Here is a 22,615-nt window from a genome sequence, read left to right on the forward strand (position 1 = left end):
AAACTTACTAGGGTACCTCTATAGAGAATAGACTGAAAAGTTACAGACAGAAAGCTCCATTAGAATGGAAACCATGGAGGTCAACTGCAATTTGGATAAAGTTTAGATGAAAGATCTGCTTACCTGTTGATAGGGAAGCTGAAGGTTGGAGAAGTCTGATGCTAGTAATGTAGATGAAAGTTTTTTCTATGTATGAAGTGGTTGAGTATTTTTTAAAGAAAAAGTGACAATGTAATGAGTTAAAAATGGTATCTACCTGTTTTAATAGGCATATTCATTTTTTCTGAGCTTCAGAGGGGGCCTGTCTAGCTAACATGTTCTTTTCTTACCATCATGTTTCATTTAGCATGGCTGCGGAGACCATATTACTCTAAAGATTGAGTCGAAATAAAGTGATAAAAATGTAGTAATTTGTAAATGTATTGGACTCATTTTAAATATTCATCAGTGAGACCACGAATTCCTTAAAAGCCACAGTGCCTTCTTTTTCGTGAAAAGGTAGCCTGTTATTTTGTTCAAAAGAGCCAACTACTCCCTGGTGACTAGCACGGCCAGTCTCTCACCCTCAGGTTCTTCACCGGCAAAATGAGGACAATGAGGTGCATGTCATAGGATTTTAAGGATATTTAATGAAAGAATGGATGTGCAAAGAAGAAAGGATTCACACATGTTTATCCATACTTCTCTTTCTCCTCTTCCTCCTCCAGTGCCCCAGTGCTGGGTATACCCAGAGGATACTAACCGTATACGTTTGTTGCATGACCGGCTGAATGACTCGAGGCCAGAATAGTTTCCTCGTTTGTAACGCCAACGACTTGGAAAGCGTGACGGCACCTGTGAAGTGGAATGGCAATAAAGTTTTGCTCATTAAAAAAAGCACCCACGAAACTACAAATCCCGTCCTTCTTTAGGAAGCCGGCTAGCCAAGGGGCTGGCCAGGAATACGGAAGTCTGGTCCTCTTGCCCAATCACGCCGGGAAACGTACATAGCGGTGGCCAATCCTGGGGAAGTTTGCTCCCGCTCCGCGCCGAGTCCCGCCTCCGCGTTTAGCGCTGACGGGTCGTTAGTGGATAAGGCGACCGCAGAGGCGGTGCCAGCGGCGTCAGCCAGCTCGGCTTTCTAGGCTCGAGGCTCGGCTCCACCATGGCTCCCAAAGGCGGCTCCAAGCAGCAATCTGAGGAGGACCTGCTCCTGCAGGATTTCAGCCGCAACCTCTCGGCCAAGTCCTCCGCGCTCTTCTTTGGGAACGCCTTCATCGTGTCCGCCATCCCCATCTGTGAGCGCCGGGAACTGGCGGGCCGGGCAGGCCGTCAGCGGGTCGGGCTGGGCGGGGACGTGGCAGGGCCCGGCGGACTGGCGGGAGTGAGTGCTGGGGCATTTAGCCCGCGGCTGTCTCCAGCTCTCCCAGAGCACGGGGAAAGCGTGTAGCCTCTGTGGGCCTTAGTGTTCTCGTCGGGGACGGGGCTGGGCGGCCTCACAGGAAAGTCCCTTGTGAACCCACTCCCAGAGATTGTGATTCATTAGTTCTGGGATGGGGGCCCCTAATCGGGAAACGACCGGATTAAGATTTTGTGCTACATGCATAAATGACCTGCTCTGTTCCCCCCTCCCCCCACACACAGTTGTTTACCGTTACGAGCTTTAAAACTTGATCGTTAATTATTTTGGAAAAACTAACGAATTAGGCGAGAGTCAGATTCGCATTAACCTTCGACCCGAGAATTGTAGCTTTAGGCGAAACACTTCACACTGCTGAACGTCGTTTGCCTAATTTGGTGAGAGAGTTTGGACCAATGCCAAGAGCCCGCGCTCTAAATGGTTTCAACTTTTTAATGCTATTAGGTCATTTCTAGAATTCTCACTTCGATGAAAGAACTTTGCATACTTGGGCAAAGTTGGTTTTATAGCTCAGGGTTCCCGGATTTGAATCTCCTGTCTCTCCTCCTGCTTGCACGTTTGTTAGGCAGTTAAATCGAGATTTATTTTCTTTCGGCCTTTTAAATCCCACCGTGCCTTTAACGTGTCGTGGAGCTCTGTGCCTCCTTGATTTCATATAGCCACGTCAGCATGTAAACTATGGCTTGGGACTGCACGTGGTGTTTTGGAACAGCTGTATACTTAGGATAGTAATACCGATTGAAACGGGAAGTGTGAATTGTGATTTTTGTTTGTTTGTTTGTTTTTGCTCCTGAGTTTATTCTCATTTCAGAAGAAGCAGAAATCTCATTTGGACTAGTAATGGGAAGGTTCTGTTTTCAAAGTTTTCTGAGCTGGGAAAGTTTGAGACTGTAACTTTATCACTTCTAAAGATCCACATATACTGACCGTATTGGATTTCCTAACCTGGACTGTATTTTATAGGCTTAACTGTAATTAATTGAGCAGGCCTTTGTAGCTGGGTGGTAATGTTTTGTTCCTTTTTGTACCCCCTCCCTTCTATCTTAATTCAGGGTTATATTGGCGAATATGGCATATGGATCTTATTCAGTCTGCCGTTCTCTATAGTGTGATGACCCTAGTAAGCACTTATTTGGTAGCCTTTGCATACAAAAATGTGAAATTTGTTCTCAAGCACAAGTAAGTATATTTCTCAAGTTGAAGTATATATTACATGTTGCACTTTTATATAGAAGAATGTCTTAAAGACCATTTGTATGTCTTGTTTTCAAGAAGTATCAATTTGAGCTGTTTATGCTGGGGGGAAGGCATACTAATGCTATAAAGAATTATTAAGTGAAGCAGAGACCATGCTTCTGACATTGTTACGCAAGTAGGTTTTGAGGGAGACATTCGAACAGTTAAGCACTAGCCTTAATCATGGGGTTTATCAGAAAAACAGGAGCAACTGGGTGACTCACTTGTTTAAATGTGTGACTCTTAACATAGGCTCAGGTCGTGATCTTGCCGTCATGAGACTGAGACCCATATCAGGCTCTGCTCAGCAGAACCTGCTTGGGATTCTCTCCTCGATGCCCCTCTCCCTCTCTCTGCCCCTTCCTCATGCATGCGCACCCTCTCTCTCAAAATAAGTAAATTTCATCAGAAAAACAAACCACAAGTAAGTTAACATTTCTGAAGCCAAATGGAATTCTTTCTGCAAAGAATAGTTCTGAGTTCTCCATGTACTACTTTTGGACATGGAAGAAATGGTCTTTTTTTTTTTTATTTTAAAACTCTGACAGATTTAATGCTAATTACAGTTTTTCTTCTAAGTGTGTGAAAATGTAAAAGAGTCTCCTATTTCCTCTATCTTAGGATCACACATAATATGAATTCTAAGTTTGTTGTCCGTATGTTAGGCTTGGGGTGACAAGGAATAGAAACATGTTTAGATGATCTTAATTAACAGGGATTTATTGTAAGAAGCCCAGAAATGGTCTCAGTGGCTGAAAGTGGCTTCAAGAGCTTTTCTGCTGCTGTTCCGGACCCATAGGAGCTCAAGTTTGTGTGACTGCCTTTCTGCTAGACCAGCAGAGTGATCATCTTTGTCATCTTTCTGCTTGGCAGCCCTCTTCACCAACTGCCATTCCGGTTTCAGCCCACCTTGGCCTCTGCTGTTCTGGGCTGTCTTTCTCATGAGGTGTGGCCATCTGTGGATAGCGAAGGCCTCAGACCTGGGCACCCTGTATGACCCATGCTTTGTGATGTCCTTGGAATTCAGTTCTTTGAGACTTGACATCTTTTGACTTGTTTTGGGAATTATTTTTCATTAACCTTTTTGGAATTAAAATTAATGGTCTTTTTACCTTCTCATTTCTGCTTTAGGCTTCTTTTTTTTTTTTTTTTTTTTTTAAATTTTTTTTTTTTTAACGTTTATTTTTGAGACAGAGAGAGACAGAGCGTGAACAGGGGAGGGGCAGAGAGAGAGGGAGACACAGAATCTGAAACAGGCTCCAGGCTCTGAGCAGTCAGCACAGAGCCCGACTCGGGGCTTGAACTCACGGACCATGAGCTCATGACCTGAGCCGAAGTCGGACGCTTAACCGACCGAGCCACCCAGGTGCCCCACTGCTTTAGGCTTCTTAAGGGCCACTGCCATGTCTTTTATGTCCCTTACAACAGGTAACGGTACATTTAGCTCAGTAAAATTTCAATGACTTACTGACTTGATTTCATAGGTTCTCTCATAGTGGAATTGTTTTCTTTAATTGTAGTTTTGATTTAATATTAAATCCTGCCACTCACATTGAAACTCCTACAGATTTACAAGGTGCATCAAAGCTCAAAGACCCAGGAAGAGGCAGAGTATGGGTAGCTGTTCGTAGGAGAGGGAAGATAGCTTATGTGTTGACAATCTGGATTCCAGTCCCAGTTGGTTTTTTTTTGTTTTTTAACTTTATTTCTTTATTTTTGAGAGAGAGGAGCAGAGAGGGAAAGAGAGAATCCCAAGCAGGTTCCTTGCCGCCGGTGTGGAGCCGGACATGGGGCTTGATCTCACAAACTGTAAGATCCTGACAGCCGAAATCAAGAGTCTGATGCTTAACTGGCTGAGCCACCCAGGTGCCCCCCAGTTCTGCTGTTCTTAAATATATAGCCTTCGGCACACATTTCATCTTTTTAGTCGTTGGATTCCTGAGATGTAAAATGGGGATACTAACGGTGCCTCATAGATGGTGAGGATTAAATATGATAACACGGATAATATGTTAAGTATATAGTGTTGAGCACATAACAAATGTTTATGTGCAGTGTCAGAGACATTGAGGGTGAGAGCCTGTAGGAATTTTTTTTGAGGTGGAATGACTTAAAATGTTTGCAAGGATGTTTTTCTTTAAGAAATTAAATAGATGGGGGGGGCGCCTGGGCGGCTCAGTCGGTTGGGTGTCCAACTTCGGCTCATGATCTCACGGTTCTTGGGTTCGAGACCCTGTCAGCCTTGCTGACAGCTCGGAGTCTGGAGCCTGCTTCTGATTCTGTGTCTCCCTAACCCTAACCCTAACCCCTCCCCTGCTCATGCTCTGTCTCTCAAAAATAAATAAATGTAAACAAAAAATTAAAAAAAAATTGAATAGATGGTATTTTTCTTTTTTTCTGGAGAGGTTCTAAAATAGATAAAAAATAATAGAAGAAAAACAGTTGATTTTGCAGGTCCTCTCATTTGGCTGATTGCTGGGCCGCTGGAGTGACCCTCATTTTGTTTCAGAGCATTCAGTGGTGCGTGAGATTTATTTTTTAAGAGCCCTAAGAGAATAGAGCTTCTTCTTGAGTTATAATAAACCTGAAAGATTGTTATATGTTTGTTAGGTGAATATAGAGGAGAAATTAACTGGTTAATCTGGTTTGGTCTCTTTGAGATGATTTGTCCTATGGACAGATGATCTGTCCTAAAGACACTTGGAGGTAGCTAACTCTTTTGCAAATAGTTTGTTCCTGTGTCCTAGCATCCTGATGGTGTGTGTGTGTGTGTGTACACACATACTTGTGTGTATTTTTTTCTTTCTGTTCATCTCAGAAAGGTTTCTGCTGTAAACCACATCCATTTCTTATCAGCTGGCCTTAGAAAAAGTGGTCTTATGTGAAGTTCAGGAAACACTTGAAGTTGGTTTGCTAAAGAGGTTCAGAGATCAGAGTCTCTGCCCTTAAGAGCAGGACTTTTACATAATGAATCAAGTGAAGTTGGGAATTTGTGTTTAATTTGTATCCCAGAAGCCCTGTGGTTAAAGAAATGTTGAGAACTATTGCCTTGAATGGTCTTGGGCTTTCTTTTCAGGGATCCATCCTAATTTCTCCACATCTTTCCTTGATACACTGACCAGAACTAAATATAGCACAGTAACAAGGGATTAATTAATTGAACATAGAGTGAACAGATTTCTATGTTCCACATCCTGTTGCTTTTAATACATCTCCGTATCATGTTGAACATTTTCATAGTGGGACTGTTGGTATATTTTGCTTATATCAGTTCTTCTATATTTATGGCTAACCAGTGTCTCCTATATTATCAAAAATATACCATATTGAATTTACATGTCATAAACTTTGGCAGGTTTTTTGCATTTTATCATAGGTTAAATTTTATCCTCTCTTTCACTAGCAATCTCATGAAGTTCACCTTAAAGATTTTCTGATGAATATACATTTTAATTTTTTGTTTGACTTGTCACTGAAGATTCTGATCTGATATTTAAAAAAATTTTTTTTAATATTTATTTTTTGCAAGAGAAAGCGCATGAGTAGGGAGGGGCAAAGAAAGAGGGAGAGAGAGAATCCCAAGCAGGTTCTGCACTGATAGTGCAGAGCCCAATTAGGACTTGAACTCACAAACCATGAGATCATGACCTGAACTGAAATCACGAGTCCATCACTCAACTGACTGAGCCACCCAAGCACCCCTGATCTGATCTTTTGAATACCACTTCTAGCCTTTTCTGGCTGATAATATATTATCTTTTGATACAACCAGTGGTTCATTTAATTACATGTGCTATGGTTAATCCCTCATGTGGTATCATTTTTAGTGAAATTAGACTCTGGAGTGGAGTTAAAAGCATTACTTTAATATGTTACAGGTGTTATTTCCCTAATTCTCCTTTGTTTTTTTTAAGCCTAGTTTTATTTACTGGAATTGAAATCCTATATCCTTTGCTAATACCTTACCAAATTTATTTGTTGAACAAATAAATTTAACAAATAAACAAAATGGGGTTACAATAATTTATAAATGCATTTGACTTGTTTACCCATTAAATACCTAAACTTTGGAAAATTATCCCCCCCCCCCCCCCCCCCCCCCGAGAGCAAGAGAGTGTGCAAGCAAGGGGAGGGGTGAGAGGGGGAGGGAGAGAATCTTAAGTAGGCCCTACTCTGTGCACAGCCCTACACAGGGCTCCATCCCACAACCCTGGGATCATGATAGAAATCATGAGTTGGACACTCAACTGACTGAGCCACCCAAGAGCCCTGGAAAATTACCCTTTTAAGCAGAATTCAAAACTATATTTCAGAAGTTCTTGAATTCTATTATATTTGGCTATTATAATAAAATACTTGAATTCTGTTACTATATTTGGCTGTTAAAATAAACTTGGAATTTTCTGTCAAGATTATTTCTTGAAATGTAAAGTATCATGTAGTTGCCAATATAAAATATGAGTACAGAGTGTTTCAGATAGTGTGATGTTCATTCCTGGAGCATGTGGAAACATTTTTTCTTTTATTTTCTAGAGTAGCACAGAAGAGGGAGGATGCAGTTTCCAAAGAAGTGACTCGAAAACTTTCTGAAGCTGATAATAGAAAGATGTCTCGAAAGGAAAAGGATGAAAGGTTTGACTTGTAAAACGTTGGTGATAATCAAAACTGGGGATACTTTGTAGAAAATAAGTGTTGGTTTCTGCCTAGAGAATGTGGATAATGGAATTGCTGGAGGTTAAACGTTGATATTGTAGAAGATATAATGGAATGACAGTTACTGACATTTTGAATTTTTACTACCACCAGATGCTTTTATTTGTGTTCCGTACAGCTCATTTAAAGAGCCATGTGAGGTAGGGCTATTATTTCCATTTTACATTTGAGGAAACAGGTACAGAAAGCTTGAGTAATTTGCACAAGGTCATAGATTAATTAGTGTGTGGTCATTCTGTAACAAGAACACGGGCACTGTGGCTTGAGGCTTTGTACTTGTAACTGCTCTCCTGGAGTTTAGGAGCTTGCAGAACTTCATCCAGTGTTGGCTCTGCCACTTGATAGCTGTGAGACCTTGAGCACATCGCCTCACCCCTCGGGGTCTAAAGAGTTTACATTGTATTGTGTGTGAGCATTTTTAGGTGGTAGTGTTTCCGTTCCTGAGCTTCCCTAGGGACATCCAGTTCTTGGTTATCTGCATTGGTTGGGAAAGAGAGAACTCTGTTTGTCTCCTGTTGCCCAAATCTGTGCCACATTTGTTAGCCCTTACCCCTCAAATTTTCCTGCCAACTGCTCTTAGAAGTCTTAATAGTCTAATAGCTGAGTAGCAGAAGTCTCTAAATGATTGAATAAACTTGTGCCTAAGAGTTGTTACATGGGCTTAATACAGTCACAAGTTGAGGTGGTTTTCATAGATCTTAAATTTTAGTGTCTGCAAAGTGCGTTGTGAAATGGAATTTTTAACCCACCTTGCTCCAGAAAGACCTTGTGGAGACTTGGAATATTAAAGTGCATATGAAACAGAACAGTACAATTTTGAAAGATCAGAAACCATTTAAAAGTAAAGATGGGTGAATAAGGACCTCAGAGTTAGTTACAGCAGTTGAGCATTAAACTTCGCTCTGAGCTTCCAAGTGTCGGGGTTAGCGTCCGAGGTCCTACACTTTCATTTTCTGATGAGAAGCAGCATGTAAGTCCTTCTGAAAAGAAACTTTCTTGGCACTGAATCTTGGAAGGACTTTATCAAGTTGGTCCTTATTTAAGGGACGCTGAGTAACTTGAACGAACAATGTCTTTTACAGTGGTTTTGAAAAGCCACTAAAACATTATAGAAATGGTTATCTCCTAGATCCTTTGTAAAAATTGAAGGGTACGATATATATGTGTGTTTTTAATCATTTAAGTAATCTCTACACCCAACATGGGGCTTGAACTCACAACCCCAAGATCAAGAGTTGAATGCTCTACTGACTGAGCCAGCCATGTGCCCTCCAAAGGGTACAATATTAAAATAGTGACAATGAAGGCCTTTTTTCAGGGAGCAGCTTTAATTTGGTCTGGCTGCATAGCTTTCTGATTGTAAATTTTTGCATAACGTTAGAGGTTAGAGAATCTAGGTTTTTTTTTTTTAATCTTTTTACTGAATTTATAGTATTTATTAGAAAAGTGGTTCTTAAATTGGAGTATACATCATAGTTACCCATTTTCAAAGTGCTTGTTACAGCTCTGTACGTTTTAGGTGATGAATTATATCAGAGGTGGCAAATGGGTCTCCTCTTGCCTGATTTGGTCTGGCACGTGTTCTTGATCCTGGGATATGTCTCAGAATTTTTCTCAGCATGGTAGTCAGATAGTCACTATGAGTGAAGAAGAGTTGGAAGTGGAAATGAAATATCTTTGCCATTCGCTGGATCAGATATTTCAAAGTAGAATGAAGGGTAGGTTTTGTGGATACATAAAATGCAGAGTGTCAGAGGATTATAAAGTTTCTGTTCCTGTCATCAGTGGAAATTTGTGCTGTTACTATTCATCTCTTAGAAACCACAGTGGATAAAATTGTACCCAGGTCTCTCCTCAAAATTGACGCTGATACCTGGGACTAAGGCTCTCACTAAGATCTAGTGTTTTTCAAAAAAAAAAAAAAAAAAAGGAGCTAGCATTTTTCTCCCTCAAAAGTAAGTTGTTTCAAGAGAAGGCCTATTAGCACCTCTTTGCCTAAGATGTGTATGCCTCAAAGGTACCATCTACAGTCATTTGGAATGGGTACTCCATGCCACTTTGAAACTGCTTTGCCATCCATTCAAGGTTGGAGATCAGCTGAGGAGAATCAGAGGTTCATTGACATTTATCCCAGGATGTGAGTGTTATTTTTTTCTTGGTCTGTCATTTATCATTATGTGATGATAACAGTTCTTGAGTTCTCAGTCTTCCTCTTGTAGGAAGTGTTCCTTGGAAAAATGAGTCTTTGGAAGTGCTCTCCCAAACTAGATTTCTTACCAGTGAAGTTTTGGCAGAACTATTGCTGATGACAGCATTTGAGGGTCTTCATTTTTTTTCAAAATGAACCAGGATATGGATGGGGTAGAAAAAGTTCTGAAGGCTGTCCAAGACAATCCTGTGTATACACTGATATACAGTGCGTATTGGTCATGCCTGGTCATATTGGGAGCAGGGGCAACCTGAAGGATCGAGCCCTTTCTTTCATCCAGACTGTTTTTGAAGATGGGTTTGAGTCAGGGCGTGGCAGGGAGGTAGGGAGAGGTGCTCTGATGGAGGTAGGATAATCTAAGCAACCATAGTGAAGGCATGCTAGTAACCTATTTAAGGAACCTGTCTTTTTTGGGTCTTATGCCACAGTCTTGAAAACAGGCAATTGTTCGAGTGTTTTCTAGAATTAAACCACGTTGGGCCTTTGCATCTTTCTGAGGTGGTGTTTTCTTTGATCATTGTTAAAATAGTATAATGTATTTCCTCCCAGTTCCAAGTCCTATATATTTTTAAACTTATATTTAAACCTCTCTGAAATCAGGAAGTGTATTAGAGTTGATGGCTGTGCATTTAATATAGTGTCTTTCACTTCTCCCAAACTTAAATAGAAGTTTTACTAGGTTGACTCTATCCATAGAATTAAGGAACTATGGCATTTATGTTTGAGACCACAAACTTGTTGTGATGAAGATAGTTTATCTCATTTAACTCCTTTACTGTCAAGCTTGTTGACTTTGTATTAGAACATTTGGTGAATAAAATGTAGGAGTTGCCAGGGACATTAGCCATAGTGCTGTCCTTAGGATTGGTGGAGGGGATCATCTGGCCCCGGAATAGTATATATCTTTTGGGAGGATAAAGTGTCAGTGGTGATGGCTTTCAGCCTTTTTGATAATGATCCACAGTAAAATACTTTATCTTTTGACCAAATACACTCAAACATGCACATATGCAAATATTTCAAAAAATGATAATTAGCTAAGATAATTATCTAATTATCCGTATACTTGATATTTTTCTATGTTTTTTTTTTAATGTGGGTCTCAGCCCACTCATTTGTTGTCCCTGAGTGTTGAATCCACCCTGTTGATTTCACATCCTACTAGTCACAGCCTATCCTTTTAAAAATTAATTTACAAAGTTAACTAACCAGGTGGAATAAAGGCTCCCTTATTCACAGGCCACCTGGAATTTCCTGCTGCCTGTGTGAAGAAGTAAATGAAAAGGTTGATAAAATTTTAGTAAATTAATAAACTATAATAAAGTGGATTAAATAAAAAAATTTAAAAATCCTCCTAATGATCAAGCAGATTACTTGTTTGAATTATCTAAAGGTGGCTGACGGCATTTGCAAAGAAGTCGGCTTCTGTGAGCCACAGCTGGTTGTAATATTGAAGGCTGAAATCTGTAGGCTATTGAGAGTCTCAAGCCAGCAAACAGCCAGGAAAGCTTCATCTGGCTACTGATCATGGAGTTTGTTTTAGGTGAGGACCTAGAGAAAGATGTCTCTTTAGGCTGTTGATGAAACCAGGCCAATTATAATTAATCTGTCCCTTCCTGCAAAGCTCTGACTGCCTGGGAGAAAAGGTAATACACCCAGCAGCTATTTTCATTAAGAGTAAAATACCTTTTTCAGTAGGAAAAGGGGCACAGTGCTGATTAAATTAAATATTAAAAACACATTCTGTTCAGAATGCTTAAGGAAAAACTTACAGTGAACTAGAGCCATGTGGCATATAAAATATTATAATACATATTTATAAACTTGATTTGTTTGTCTGCAGAATCTTGTGGAAGAAGAATGAAGTTGCCGATTATGAAGCTACAACATTTTCCATCTTCTATAACAACACCCTATTCCTGGTCTTGGTCATTGTTGCCTCCTTCTTTATATTGAAGAACTTCAACCCCACAGTGTATCCTTTTAAAGGTTGCTTAGCATTTTTCGAAGTCTAGAAGCAGTAGTTCATTTTGGTTTTGATTTGCCTGAGTATTTTACTATAAACAAAAACTGTCTAGGCAATCAGTCCACTAAATAGCTCGAACTCATGAGATTGTGACCTCAGCCGAGACCGAGTCAGATGCTTAACCGACTGAACCACCCAGGCGCCCCAACAGGTGGAATTTTTGATGTAATAAAACAGCAGACACTTCCAACTTGAATCTTCTGGGAATACTAGAGTGGTTTTCCCCGAACAGTCCAGTTCTGTGACTGAGAGTAGCTCTGAACTTTCACAGCCTCTTTGCTTCCACACGCCAGCTGTAGCCAAAACACTGCTGGGCGGGGGAGACTTCTTTTTCCTTTGCTCTTGGGGGGAAAAAGGATAAGTTTCTTCTTCCTGCTCATACTCTTTGATTAGCTCTTCTCCTTTAGGTTAAATGGAATTCAGATGTTTTCTTTGTGATCATGTGTTCTAGGTTTCTGGCTCAAGTGTTCTCTTTTTAAAATTGGGACACATTTCCCGTGAATGCTCTTCATTCTTTATAGTCTTCTGTAAATTGTATTTGCAGACAATGGGACTGCACATCATTGTCATTTCATAGTGTCAGGAGGGAAACTGCATTCCATAGAGATGGGCTCTTTTTGTTGTGTTGAACTGCTTTTGGGCTTTTAATTTTTCCTTAACATTAAATTTTTACAGGAACTATATTTTGTCCATAAGTGCTTCATCAGGCCTCATCGCCCTCCTGTCTACTGGCTCCAAGTAGACCATGTCAGCTTTGCCCCCTGGCTTCATATCTACGGGTGGCCTGTGGTATATGGAAAAGTAGCAGGGTGGTCAGAGTGAGAGACACACAAGATGTTTTTATAGTCTGCAGTTTGAGGGTTTGAAAAACCCAACAAAATGTAATTCAGTATTTGTGTATTGGCTCTTTTTTGACAGATTGTTGAAATTAAAGGAATTGGAAAGGAAACTCCGAGTACCAGGACATTTATTAAAAGGTAAAAAGTGTCATGCAGTGTGCTGTAATCACAAGAGGAGAAAATAACTTGTTTCCTTGATCTGTCAGAGGTCACAGTAACCTGGACTGAGCTGTTATTTATAATAGTAGCAAGAAGTTAATAACTGGTTCTCTGTGTTCTAACCACAATATTACAACTTTTTTTGAACCATAAATATCAGAATGAATCCTTTCCCCTGGGGATTGAACAGAAGCCTCATGTTTACCAGTCTCTGAATTTGTGATTCGAAATAACTCAAAGTTAAAAACAAGGTGTCTCCAACTTGGGGAAGAGAAACTTGTGGAAAAATTTGTTTGCTTCTTTCTCTCTCTCTCTCTCTCTCTCTCTTTCTCTCTCTCTCTTTCTCTCTCTCTCTTTCTCTCTTTCTCTCTTTCTCCCTCTCTCTCTTTCTTTCTGTCTTTTTCTTTCTGTCTTTCTTACAGAAGAAAGGCAGCCAAGGCAATAGGCTAAAAATAGTGGACAGGCATACGAGGGTAGTCCTGTGGGATTAAAGCATATACTGTTCACTGTATAGTTTTGGTCTTGGGTGGCCAGGGAGGTCAGCTCAACACTACCATGTTGGTTTGACTTGTTAAGAGACTGGAGTCATTGTGTTCCTTGACTAGGGTCTCATACCACTAGAGGAATGTTCAGTAGAGAACTACTTTCCTGAATATTGATGTGTGAAAGGCCAAAGTAATGTTGATGGTCTTAGTTCCAGAATTCTAAGAACTCTCCAAGGAATTGCGGTGGTTTTAGTGCTTGTCAGCATTTTTCCATTAGGACCTTGATAAATTTGACCTCTTGGTCCACAGGTTCCTATCGATTGTGAGCAGAACCTCTTCACATTAACCTCTTCACCCCTGGGTCTAGCCAAGAGCAGTCTCTTGCACTTTTTAACCAGTGTGTGTAGGGATAATTACAATTTTTCTGGTGCGTGCCATGATTTGAAGAAGTTTGGGAAGCTTTTTAACCTGTAATACTTGAAAGGTTACAGAATCACAAGTGATACAGGTTCATATTCTTATAACTTTGACCACACCCAGTAATTTCAAAAGAACAAACAGTACTTCAAAAGAAATACCCTATCCCTAATTTCTAACCTTACTTTTAATCTTTAGTTTCCATTTGTAAGTTTAAGGTGAATGTTGTAAATATTTACTGTTTTGTTATAACTTTATAGAAAAGTGTTCCTCAGAAGTTCATCTTCTGTGCTATTGGATATTTTTGGTAGGCCCACATCTAAGAACTTGGAAGGAGGACAGGGGCAGGAGCACATTTGCTTAGTGACTTACATCATCATTGTCTTCATTGAGGATTATATTTCCTCATTGCTTCTAGAAGTTTGCAATTTATTTTTCTTTGGTGCATTATTATCCATAGTACCGTCACTGGATAATATGGAACGAACAGGGAAGTTACCAGAGAGTCATTTGCAAAGTAGTGAAAGACGTAGGAGGTTTATTTTTCTTACTATGTTAACTTTTCTTGTAGATAAATAAGGGGTCAGTAGTTTGGTGGCATGGAATTTGTGTACTAAATGCATTTGCTTATTTGACAAACCATCAGGGTCTACTATCAGCTGGGTCAAGTATTTTTTTTTCTTTAATTGCTGGTAGAGAATTGCCACTAGATGTCAGTGTCTGTGTAGAAGGGGGGGAAATTGCCACCATTCTTACAATACCGTGTGCTGTACTTACAATAGGGTGGTGAAAAAGGGCATCGGCTTAATATTCTTAATAGAATGTTTCTTGAGTTCATAAACTGAGTAATTTGTAGAAAAGCATATAAGCAAAATTTGGTTTTGTCTTGCATTTTACCTATAGCATTTTTTGGTGCTGATAATGATTTCTGACTTTCTATACTGTTAAATTTCTATGCATAAGTTTGTAAGGTATATGCTCACATTGCCAATTTTCGTTCAGGATTTACTGTACAAGTACTTTACTCTTGGGAATTACAGAACTTTTCCTCATCTCTAAAATGGCTATGTGGCACATAGAATCATGATGGGCTGTATCTGGTTTAGTTCATAAAAACCTGCTGTAGAATTTGTATTTTAAAAGACCCCATGTCCAATACCAGTAAAATAAAAAGGATTCTGCTGTAATTGAGATTAAAATCGATTAAATAGCCCCTCCCCCTACACTCCTTGTGGTAAGTAGAGGCTTAAAATGTTGGCTCATTTTACATTTTCCTATTTTTAGTTTCTCATTTACAACTTAATAAAAATCTTAGCTAGAAATTATTCTTATAAGCCGGTAAAAATCTACCAGTTGTCCTCTTTGGTAAATTATTCTAAATTGGAAAGAATAATGTACAAGGTTTGAAGTTAACCAGAATATGGAGGTTGGATTCACACCCAGAATTCTTGTGAAAGGTTTTATTTGTCAAGTATGATTAAACTTTGCTTTTTAAAACTTATATTTGCCCTTGACATCTTTGAGAGCCATATGAATAAGTACATAATCTTTATTACATTATTCGACATTACTGTTTAAATTTTTCACACATGTACAAGTGCATCTTTGTAGTTTCTGAGATAGTAATTAAATGTCTGTGCGGCAGTGATGGGCATAGTGTGGTTCTCTTACAGAGCAGCATGTCAGGCCTCTGCCAGCATGTGCCTGCCGTGTTGTCCTGCCCACCCAATTTCTGTGTTTTCAGCATGCGTGCCAGTCACTGCCGTTTCTGGAGACACAAAGGATGCATAGACCTAGACCGATAGAGAACTGATCTACAGATCTATCTATTTAGGCTCTAGGGGATTATCTCCTACCTCTTGGGACTCTCAGGCAGGGGAATTAATTGAAGATTAGGGTTTTTGGGGTGGTTTGTTTAGATTTTCATGGATGTGGTTAGAGACTCACTTCTCATTGGCTCTTATGAGTGTTCATTGCATCTCTTCTCTCACTTTTGCCTCTTTTTAATGGATTCTGAATTTGGATTCTTAAGCTTTTTTTAACTTAAAATTTTCCCTACAGAATTTTTCATAAAATTCATCCTTAAAAGAGCACAGGACTGGAACACTGAATACTTGGGTTTTAGGCCTGGTTTCCTCATTTGCCAGGGAGTTGTGGCCTGGAAGCTGGCTGGAGTGAGGATCTGACATCTGCTGACAGATGGTGCACTATTGATGAAGTGATAGTTCTTAAAGTGGGCAGCCAGGCACACAGCGTCTAGTTTGCATTTCCGCTGGCTGAGATTTCAGTATGCAGATGACTGCTAGCCAGGTTACCCTTCGGAATGGTATGTTCTCTGCCAAGACATTCTTTCCAGAAAAGAATATGGGGGTGCATGGAAATTTTTCTTAAGGATATAACTGACATTTCTAATGTATATTTACCATGGCAGACGATTTGTCGGTCAGAAAACTAATGGCTAAGCAATAATGTTTGTATTTGGTTTTAATTGCAGGTGTTTTTAAAAGAGTTTGAGAAGCTTTAGCTTTAGTGCAGAGTATTTCTAAAATCCAATGAGAGATGATATTGTTAGCAGTTAATCATTTTCTTCATTAAGAGGAGGAAAAATTTTGGATTGTTATTGAAATCTTTTAATCCTGTTTCTGTTGGGTATCATTCAGTGCTGCTTACTTGCCAACATAATTTTTATTCAGATGATTCTTCCTATCTTATGGAGGTGGATATATATATACATATATACACACACGCACACTCTTATAATGAAAGATCAGAGACAAACTAATTGAGATTAAGTGCACAAAATGCTTTTATTACTCTAAGCAAAGAAGTTAAATTGCAGGTCCAATTAGCCAACTTCAGCTCATTTATGCATGTAGTAGTTCACTGGATTGAATACACAATGAACAACTGAAAGATGATCCATTTCCATCATTAATCTGGTACTCCTGGGCAAAAACCCAACTGTTTCCTTATTAGAATACAGGTAGTAGTAACAAAAAAGAAAATTCATTGGTATTTCACACTAACGCTGTAAGATTTAGAACTTAATCATGAAATACATATTTGGAAATGGTGGCAGAAAATAGCATTTTAAGCTGATGGTATAATCTTTAAACGTCAAAGTGATTTCTATACGGGGTACTGGCTAGCCAGAAAATTAGAATTTTGTACATGCTCATGTGTCCAAATAGAGAGCTAGGATCCCACCCCCCAAAGTTTTCCTTCCTTCCAGGTACACACAATATAGTCTCACAATTTTTCCAAAGTGACATACTCATGAGGGTAGGTAACCAGTAATGGCAAGGTTAGACTTCTGCTTCTGTGTGCAACAAGGCTAGGCCCCTTTAATCCATGCAGAGAGCTTCCATGCATTTAGTTTAGTGCATATATAATGTGGTTTATAGAATGAGGAAATTCTTTAACATTTGTTTTTCACTAGGCAAGTTAATTCACCCAGTGTATTCTGAGTAGTGATAGCATTTTTCACAAAGTCCATGATTCACTTTCATGATGACTGCTCAAAAACAAGCATTATATTGTAAAATCCCAGTGCTAATTAAACAGCAAACATTTGCCTTTGTGGATATTTTACAGGTTTACTTACAAAACTGAGCATTTGTGTATTTATTTTTAAAGCTCAAATATTTAAACTTGCAGAAGCTGTGCCTACAAGCAGTCAGAAGTATAAAGCAGGTTTTAATAAAATGTAGTCAAAAGTGAACACTTCAGTTGCATATACATTACATTTTATTCAAAGCTAAGCTTCCTTAGCAGTGTAATCCTCCCTTTCGTAAATTAGCCATCCTGTCTCAAGTTAAAGATTGGGTGTTCATCCTTTAATTATCTCTGTATGTGAATGGACAGAACGTTAATAGAATCTTAATAGAGACGCTTTGGGTCAGTTACAATACAGGGTCATTGTCGGGGCCAAGCAACAGTGAATATTTTTAAAAGGTAATGAAAGCAAATACCTAGGAATTTTAGTTTTGTTTAATGACAAGTGAGACAACCTTTGATAACCTTCATGTGAAAATAGGGGGGGGGGGGGGAAAGGTAAAATTGTTTGTTCTCCCAAGTAAGACTTCTGAGTGAACGTAGCCTCCTCTTTCTGATGCAATCCACATTGCATCTGTGGATTTTATTCATTTGAAAAAATAGATCTGTACAGCCTACTGTAAGTTACTAAATGCCTGAAGGCACTAGGTCTTCCCCTCATATCCTTTCTATGGCATAAGCATGAGGCGTACAGAGCAATGCAAGAACAGGTGACTCCAGTCCAAGGTAAGAAAATAGAATGGATTTTCTTGGTTGTGAGTTTTCAGATGTGCTCGTTATTCAGGTGCACAGTGGTAGCGACAGCAGGTACCTCAGAATCCAGGAATACTAGAGGTTGAGCAGCAGGCTGCTAAGTGACTCAAAAGACTGGCTAGTAACACCATTCTGTACCAGTGTAGACCGCAGTTTTAACCATGCAGGTCCTATGGCTCATGCACTGCTTTATGATCTATAGTCCTTTTTGCTGTAGGGCTTGTTTCGCAATATGTTATCAATCTCATTTACCACGTGTGATGTCATCTTTGGGAGAACCTAGAGCATGAGAAGTACAAAGGATACGGTTGGTTAGTACCTGATCATTTGTTCTTTGTGCTTAATATTAAGCAAAGTTGTCTAGACTTACGTACATTTATAAACCACAACTAGAATCTAAGGTCCCTGGCAGACTGTAAGCTCCTTGAGGTCAGGGACCTTGTTTTTTTCTGTCACTGAATCTCCTATGATAAGAGTGCTTGGCTTATAGTTGGTGCTTCTAAGTATTGCTTAACTGAATAAAGGCATGCTGTGTAAATGAAATACACATGGAAATACGAGTCACATGATTTTAGATTTTCTCATGGCCACATAAAAGTGAAAAGAAACATGTGAAGTTCATAGTTCTACCCCATTTTATCTAAAACATTTCAACATGTAGTTGGTATAGAAAATAAGATGCTGTACGTTTTTTAAGTACGAAGTCTTTCAAATCTAGTACATGTAACACTTAGAGCACATCTGCATTCTGACAAGCTGGTTTTGTGCACTAAAAAGCCACGTGTGGCTAGAGGCTAGGGTTGTGGACAGCACAGATGTAGAGACTGAGAGAGATTTTTTGCCACTGGTGGTCACAACCCTGGTGAAGGATGGGCAGGGGTTAACAGGCATCCCTCGTAGATGGAATGGCTCATGAGAGAGAAGTCTGTGAGATGAAGAAAGTGTAGAGTGGGTGGTGATGGTAGGGATAGGAAAGGGGAAATTGGGGTAAACAGCGTGGAAGCCCTCAAATGCCACTTTTTTGGAGTTGGGACTTGATTCTGTGGTCAGTGGGGAACCTCTCAGGACTTCTGAGCTGGGAGTGACCCTGTCAGGCACCTGGAGGTAGTTTGAAGGAGATTGAAAGGGAATGCAGATGCTAGAAATTTCTTGGAGCCAGAGATGATAAAAGCATGAACTAACGGGTGGCAGTGAAGTAGAAAAAGACTGGATCAGAAGGACATTTTGGAGGATGATGATGGTTTTAACACTAGAAGGATAGAGGTGTAGATTATGGAGACAGAGAGCCACAGGAGTGGTTTGGAATATGAGAAGTTTGAAGTAGGAGGTGTTGAGTTTAAGGTGTCTAGGGGAGATCCACAGAGGCATAGCTCCGTAGGCAGCCGAGTGCAGCTGTGGGTTAGTGCTGGCAGGAGGATTGGAGTTGAGGGTTTGTGAGTCATTTGTGTAGACCTGCTGACTGAAGCCCTGGGAGAGGATGAGATCACCCAAGGCTAGCGTTTATCATGAGAGGGGGACCAAGGGCACGCATTACACCATAAGAAGAGGGACAAAGGCAGACTTTTTCACAGGAATAGACTGACCCTGTGTGGAGACTCTGGCAAAATACAAGCATGATGGCCAGTTCTGAGGTTTCAGCCTCACCCTTCCTCTGCTGCAATCATGCTGGCCCGGGTGACCTTGTCTCCACTCAAGTGCTGTTCTCAAAAGCCTTAGGGTTTGGCAGAAGAGTAGAGCTACTCCGCCTAAGAAACTAGTTCTGGTTAACGTTTTCCTGTCTGAAGCTAAAGGGAGAGTTTCATTTCCCACCAGCTTTGGAACCTCAGAATTGAAACTAGTGTGTTCTTTCAAACGAGACTACAATAAAGAGACCCAAATCTAGAAACTAGATTTGTGGGAAGTTTTGTCTAAAATATAATGGGTTAGCCATGTGAGGGAAAAAAAAATTCTTCCATTACACGAAAATAAATTTCAGATAGAGATTTAAACATTAAAAAAAGAAACCATAAAAGTACTTGAATAAAACATGAAAAAATGTATATATAGCCTTTTGTAAGACTTAAGAGAAGCCATACCTCCAGAATTTTATGTGAAGTCGCCCGATTTTTTAATGTTGGCAACTGTTGTAAAACATTTTCATCCACTACAGATGACACAAACATCCCACAGGCTACCAGTTTGGCAACCTTGCTGTTCTGACTGGAATAATTGGTGGATTGAGGATACCAAGGAAGGAGAGCAGTGAGGGGAGATGAGCCCTGGATGTGAAGGGCCTGCCTGCTGAGAAGCCTGGATTTCTCTGAGGAGGTGATGGGGAGCCTCAGAAGGGAGAACATTGCTTCTCTCCACCTTCTAGGTGGAAGTGGGGCGGATGGGGGCCTGTGCAGGTGATGGCTGCCTGTCTGCAGCTGTGGTTTATCCTCTCCAGTCGGCCATTTATTGAGGCTCTGACTTCATGTCCCTCCAGTTTACGCGTGGCTGAGGCACATTCCATCCCTTAGAGCAGCTGGCTTCTCGTGCCCATTAGAACTTTCCTTTAACCACTGTTGGCACCGCACACTTCCTGTCCTGCCGCCAGTCCCACCATGGCTGGGTGCCCCCAGCTGCCCAGTCACAACGGGTGGAAGTTTGCTGGGCTGGCCGGAGGTGGGAGTGGAAAGAGGGAGGGGATGATGGAGCCTCCAAGGTAAGCAGCCTCCCAGCTTGGGTAGCATCCCTATTATCTTACCTTTTGAGTATCTCTTACTGCATCCTGCTATCAGCCTGAGCCTTGCTAGGGAGGAAATGCTTTGAGAAGATGATGGACTCCGGAGTTTTCCTCTGAAATACATCTTTTGCTACCTGGAGTACTCCCACAGCCCAGGAGTTACCTCTTTTTACCGTTCCCAGGCAGTATTAACTCCCCCTGGGATGGCAGTGGTCACTATTCGCATGATAGGAATCTCAGTTCCTCCCTTTTCTGGCTGAGCCATCAGCAAGTCATGTCTGTGTCCAAAGCCTGTGGAATCCATCCACTTCACCTCTATAGCCGCCATCCTAGCTAATCCAAGCCAGCATCTCTCATCACCTGGACAACTGCCTTTGCCTTTCTTCATTCCACTTTCTACAGAGCAGCCAGCACAGTCTTTAAAAATTCAAATAACAGCATGTCCTTAAAACGCTCCGAAGGATTTGTTGCACATACAACAAAACTAACCTTTTTAGTGTCCTTTGAAATCCATCTCCTGCCTGACTCCACTTTAATGCATCCACTGTCCCTTTTGCTCACTACATGTTGGCCACGTTAGCCTTAGGCTGGCAGTTCCTGGAAAAAGCCAAGTTCCTAATGATCTCCAGGCCTTTGCACTGTTCTCCACTGTGTCTGGAATGCTCTTGCTTGGGTTTTTCATATGCTGCGTTCTCCTCTTTTGGACTTCAGGATACACCTATCCCAGAGGGGCCTTTGGCACAAACATTATCTGAAGTAGGCCCACCCATTTCTCAGTCTCTGTTACAGAACCCTCTTTAGTTACCTAATAGTCCTCACATTTTGAAATTATTTCATGTTTATTATGTGCTTCTCCCACTGGAATGTAAACTCCTTAAAGCCTGGACAGTATCTTTGTCTGTTAAGGTGTCTCCAGTGCCTGGTGCATAGTAGGCTCTCAAAGATCTGAATGAACTAAGGGATAGATTGGTTGTTTTTTTTTTATCTGATTCACTCTTAGCCAGCCTGTGATCTCATGAGGGCAGAGGCCAGTTCTTTGTACCTTCCATGCCTAGTGTGGTGCCAAACATACAATACATACTAAATAGCTGTTAATGGAATTGAAATCATTGAATTTCAGTTGTGTACAGACTGTTCCTCTATTTCCTCCTTGTCACCGTGTAGTCTTATCTTTTCCCAGAACATCAGTGAAAATAAGGTAGGGGTAGCTTTCATAAGAAGGAGCCTTCCCCATACGGGATGGAACCCCATAGAATTCTGGGAGGAGTTGGGGGGCAGGAGAGGTTCTTCATAGCAGGGGCAGCTGCACAGCCCTAAGAAAGTGATGATGGGAAGGAGGTTGGCACCATTTATCTCCCAGCATATTCTGGGCTATTTGCCAAAAGGGTTTTTAAAAAATGTTTTAAGTTTAATCAAGTTCGTTCACACCTCCATGGGTTTCCTTTTGGAAGGGTTAATGGGGCTTGTTTCAGGGATGGGCAGGCAGGGGAGACCTTTCTGTTCCCCAGTGAGCAGTAGGAAAATAGACAACCATACCTGTTGTGGCAGGTGCTGGCTGTGGCAAGAGTAGTGGGCAGGGTCCTTAGGACCCTCAGGGCTGAGCATGGGGCAGGCTCAGGACTGAGGTATGGCCTTTGGGGCACGGGATGGTCACAGCAGCCATTAACCTCACCCTGTCCACACATAGAGCCCCCAGGAACATCTCTCTCCCACTTTCTCTCTCACTACCGATGCAGGCTCCTACCAAATCCAATCCACTTCTTCCCCGGGGAAGGTGGTTAGTCCTGAATTTGCTGCTAGAAAGATGTGATCCTGGAAATCCAAAATAGAATTTTGAGCCTATATCCTCTTAAAATGTGGGAAACATTCATTCAACAGGTATTTGATTGTTGACTAAGAGACACAGTATGCTAGGAACTGGAAAATCGGTGGAGATGCCAGAAAATCTCTGACCTCCGGGAGCTCACATTCCAGTGGTGAGACAGGTAATCCTACTACATGATCACAAATACTGTGGTGGGGAGGAGGAATACAGGATGCTATGGGAGCAGAAAGGGGTGGGGGGCTTGGCACAACGTAGATTGGCAACTATTTGGGGAAAGGAGTAATGCATAATT

General features: G+C 40.8%; 2 protein-coding genes across 3 annotated transcripts in view; one reads left to right on the forward strand and one right to left on the reverse strand.

Moving 5' to 3' along the window:
* The first annotated feature begins 1,074 nt into the window (after window positions 1-1,074).
* SSR3 (signal sequence receptor subunit 3) lies at window positions 1,075-17,525 on the forward strand. The gene is made up of 5 exons (XM_060639046.3): window positions 1,075-1,277; window positions 2,452-2,578; window positions 7,169-7,267; window positions 11,401-11,532; window positions 12,259-17,525. Exons 1-5 carry the CDS (start codon window positions 1,145-1,147, stop codon window positions 12,323-12,325), a joined length of 558 nt encoding a protein of 185 aa, XP_060495029.1. The 5' UTR covers window positions 1,075-1,144; the 3' UTR covers window positions 12,326-17,525.
* A 27-nt stretch (window positions 17,526-17,552) lies between these two features.
* The window catches only part of KCNAB1 (potassium voltage-gated channel subfamily A regulatory beta subunit 1), a 383,165-nt gene continuing 378,102 nt past the window's right edge, over window positions 17,553-22,615 (reverse strand). For both annotated transcript variants that reach the window (XM_060639044.3, XM_060639045.3), the window contains exon 14: window positions 17,553-18,070. In XM_060639044.3, coding sequence (XP_060495027.1) covers window positions 17,981-18,070 — 90 coding nt within the window. In that variant the 3' untranslated portion in view covers window positions 17,553-17,980. The remainder of the gene's footprint in view (window positions 18,071-22,615) is intronic.

This window comes from Panthera onca, chromosome C2, assembly GCF_046562875.1.
Source record: "Panthera onca isolate mPanOnc1 chromosome C2, mPanOnc1 haplotype 2, whole genome shotgun sequence".
NCBI classification, from domain to species: domain Eukaryota; kingdom Metazoa; phylum Chordata; class Mammalia; order Carnivora; family Felidae; genus Panthera; species Panthera onca.

Bases quoted from the DNA above. Each gene is read 5' to 3' on its own strand.
- SSR3 (XM_060639046.3), top strand. From the start codon at position 1,145: ATGGCTCCCAAAGGCGGCTCCAAGCAGCAATCTGAGGAGGACCTGCTC. The intron at 7,268-11,400 runs GTTTGACTTGTA...GTTTGTCTGCAG, and splicing joins CGAAAGGAAAAGGATGAAAG to AATCTTGTGGAAGAAGAATG. The intron at 11,533-12,258 runs GTATCCTTTTAA...AAATTTTTACAG, and splicing joins AAGAACTTCAACCCCACAGT to GAACTATATTTTGTCCATAA.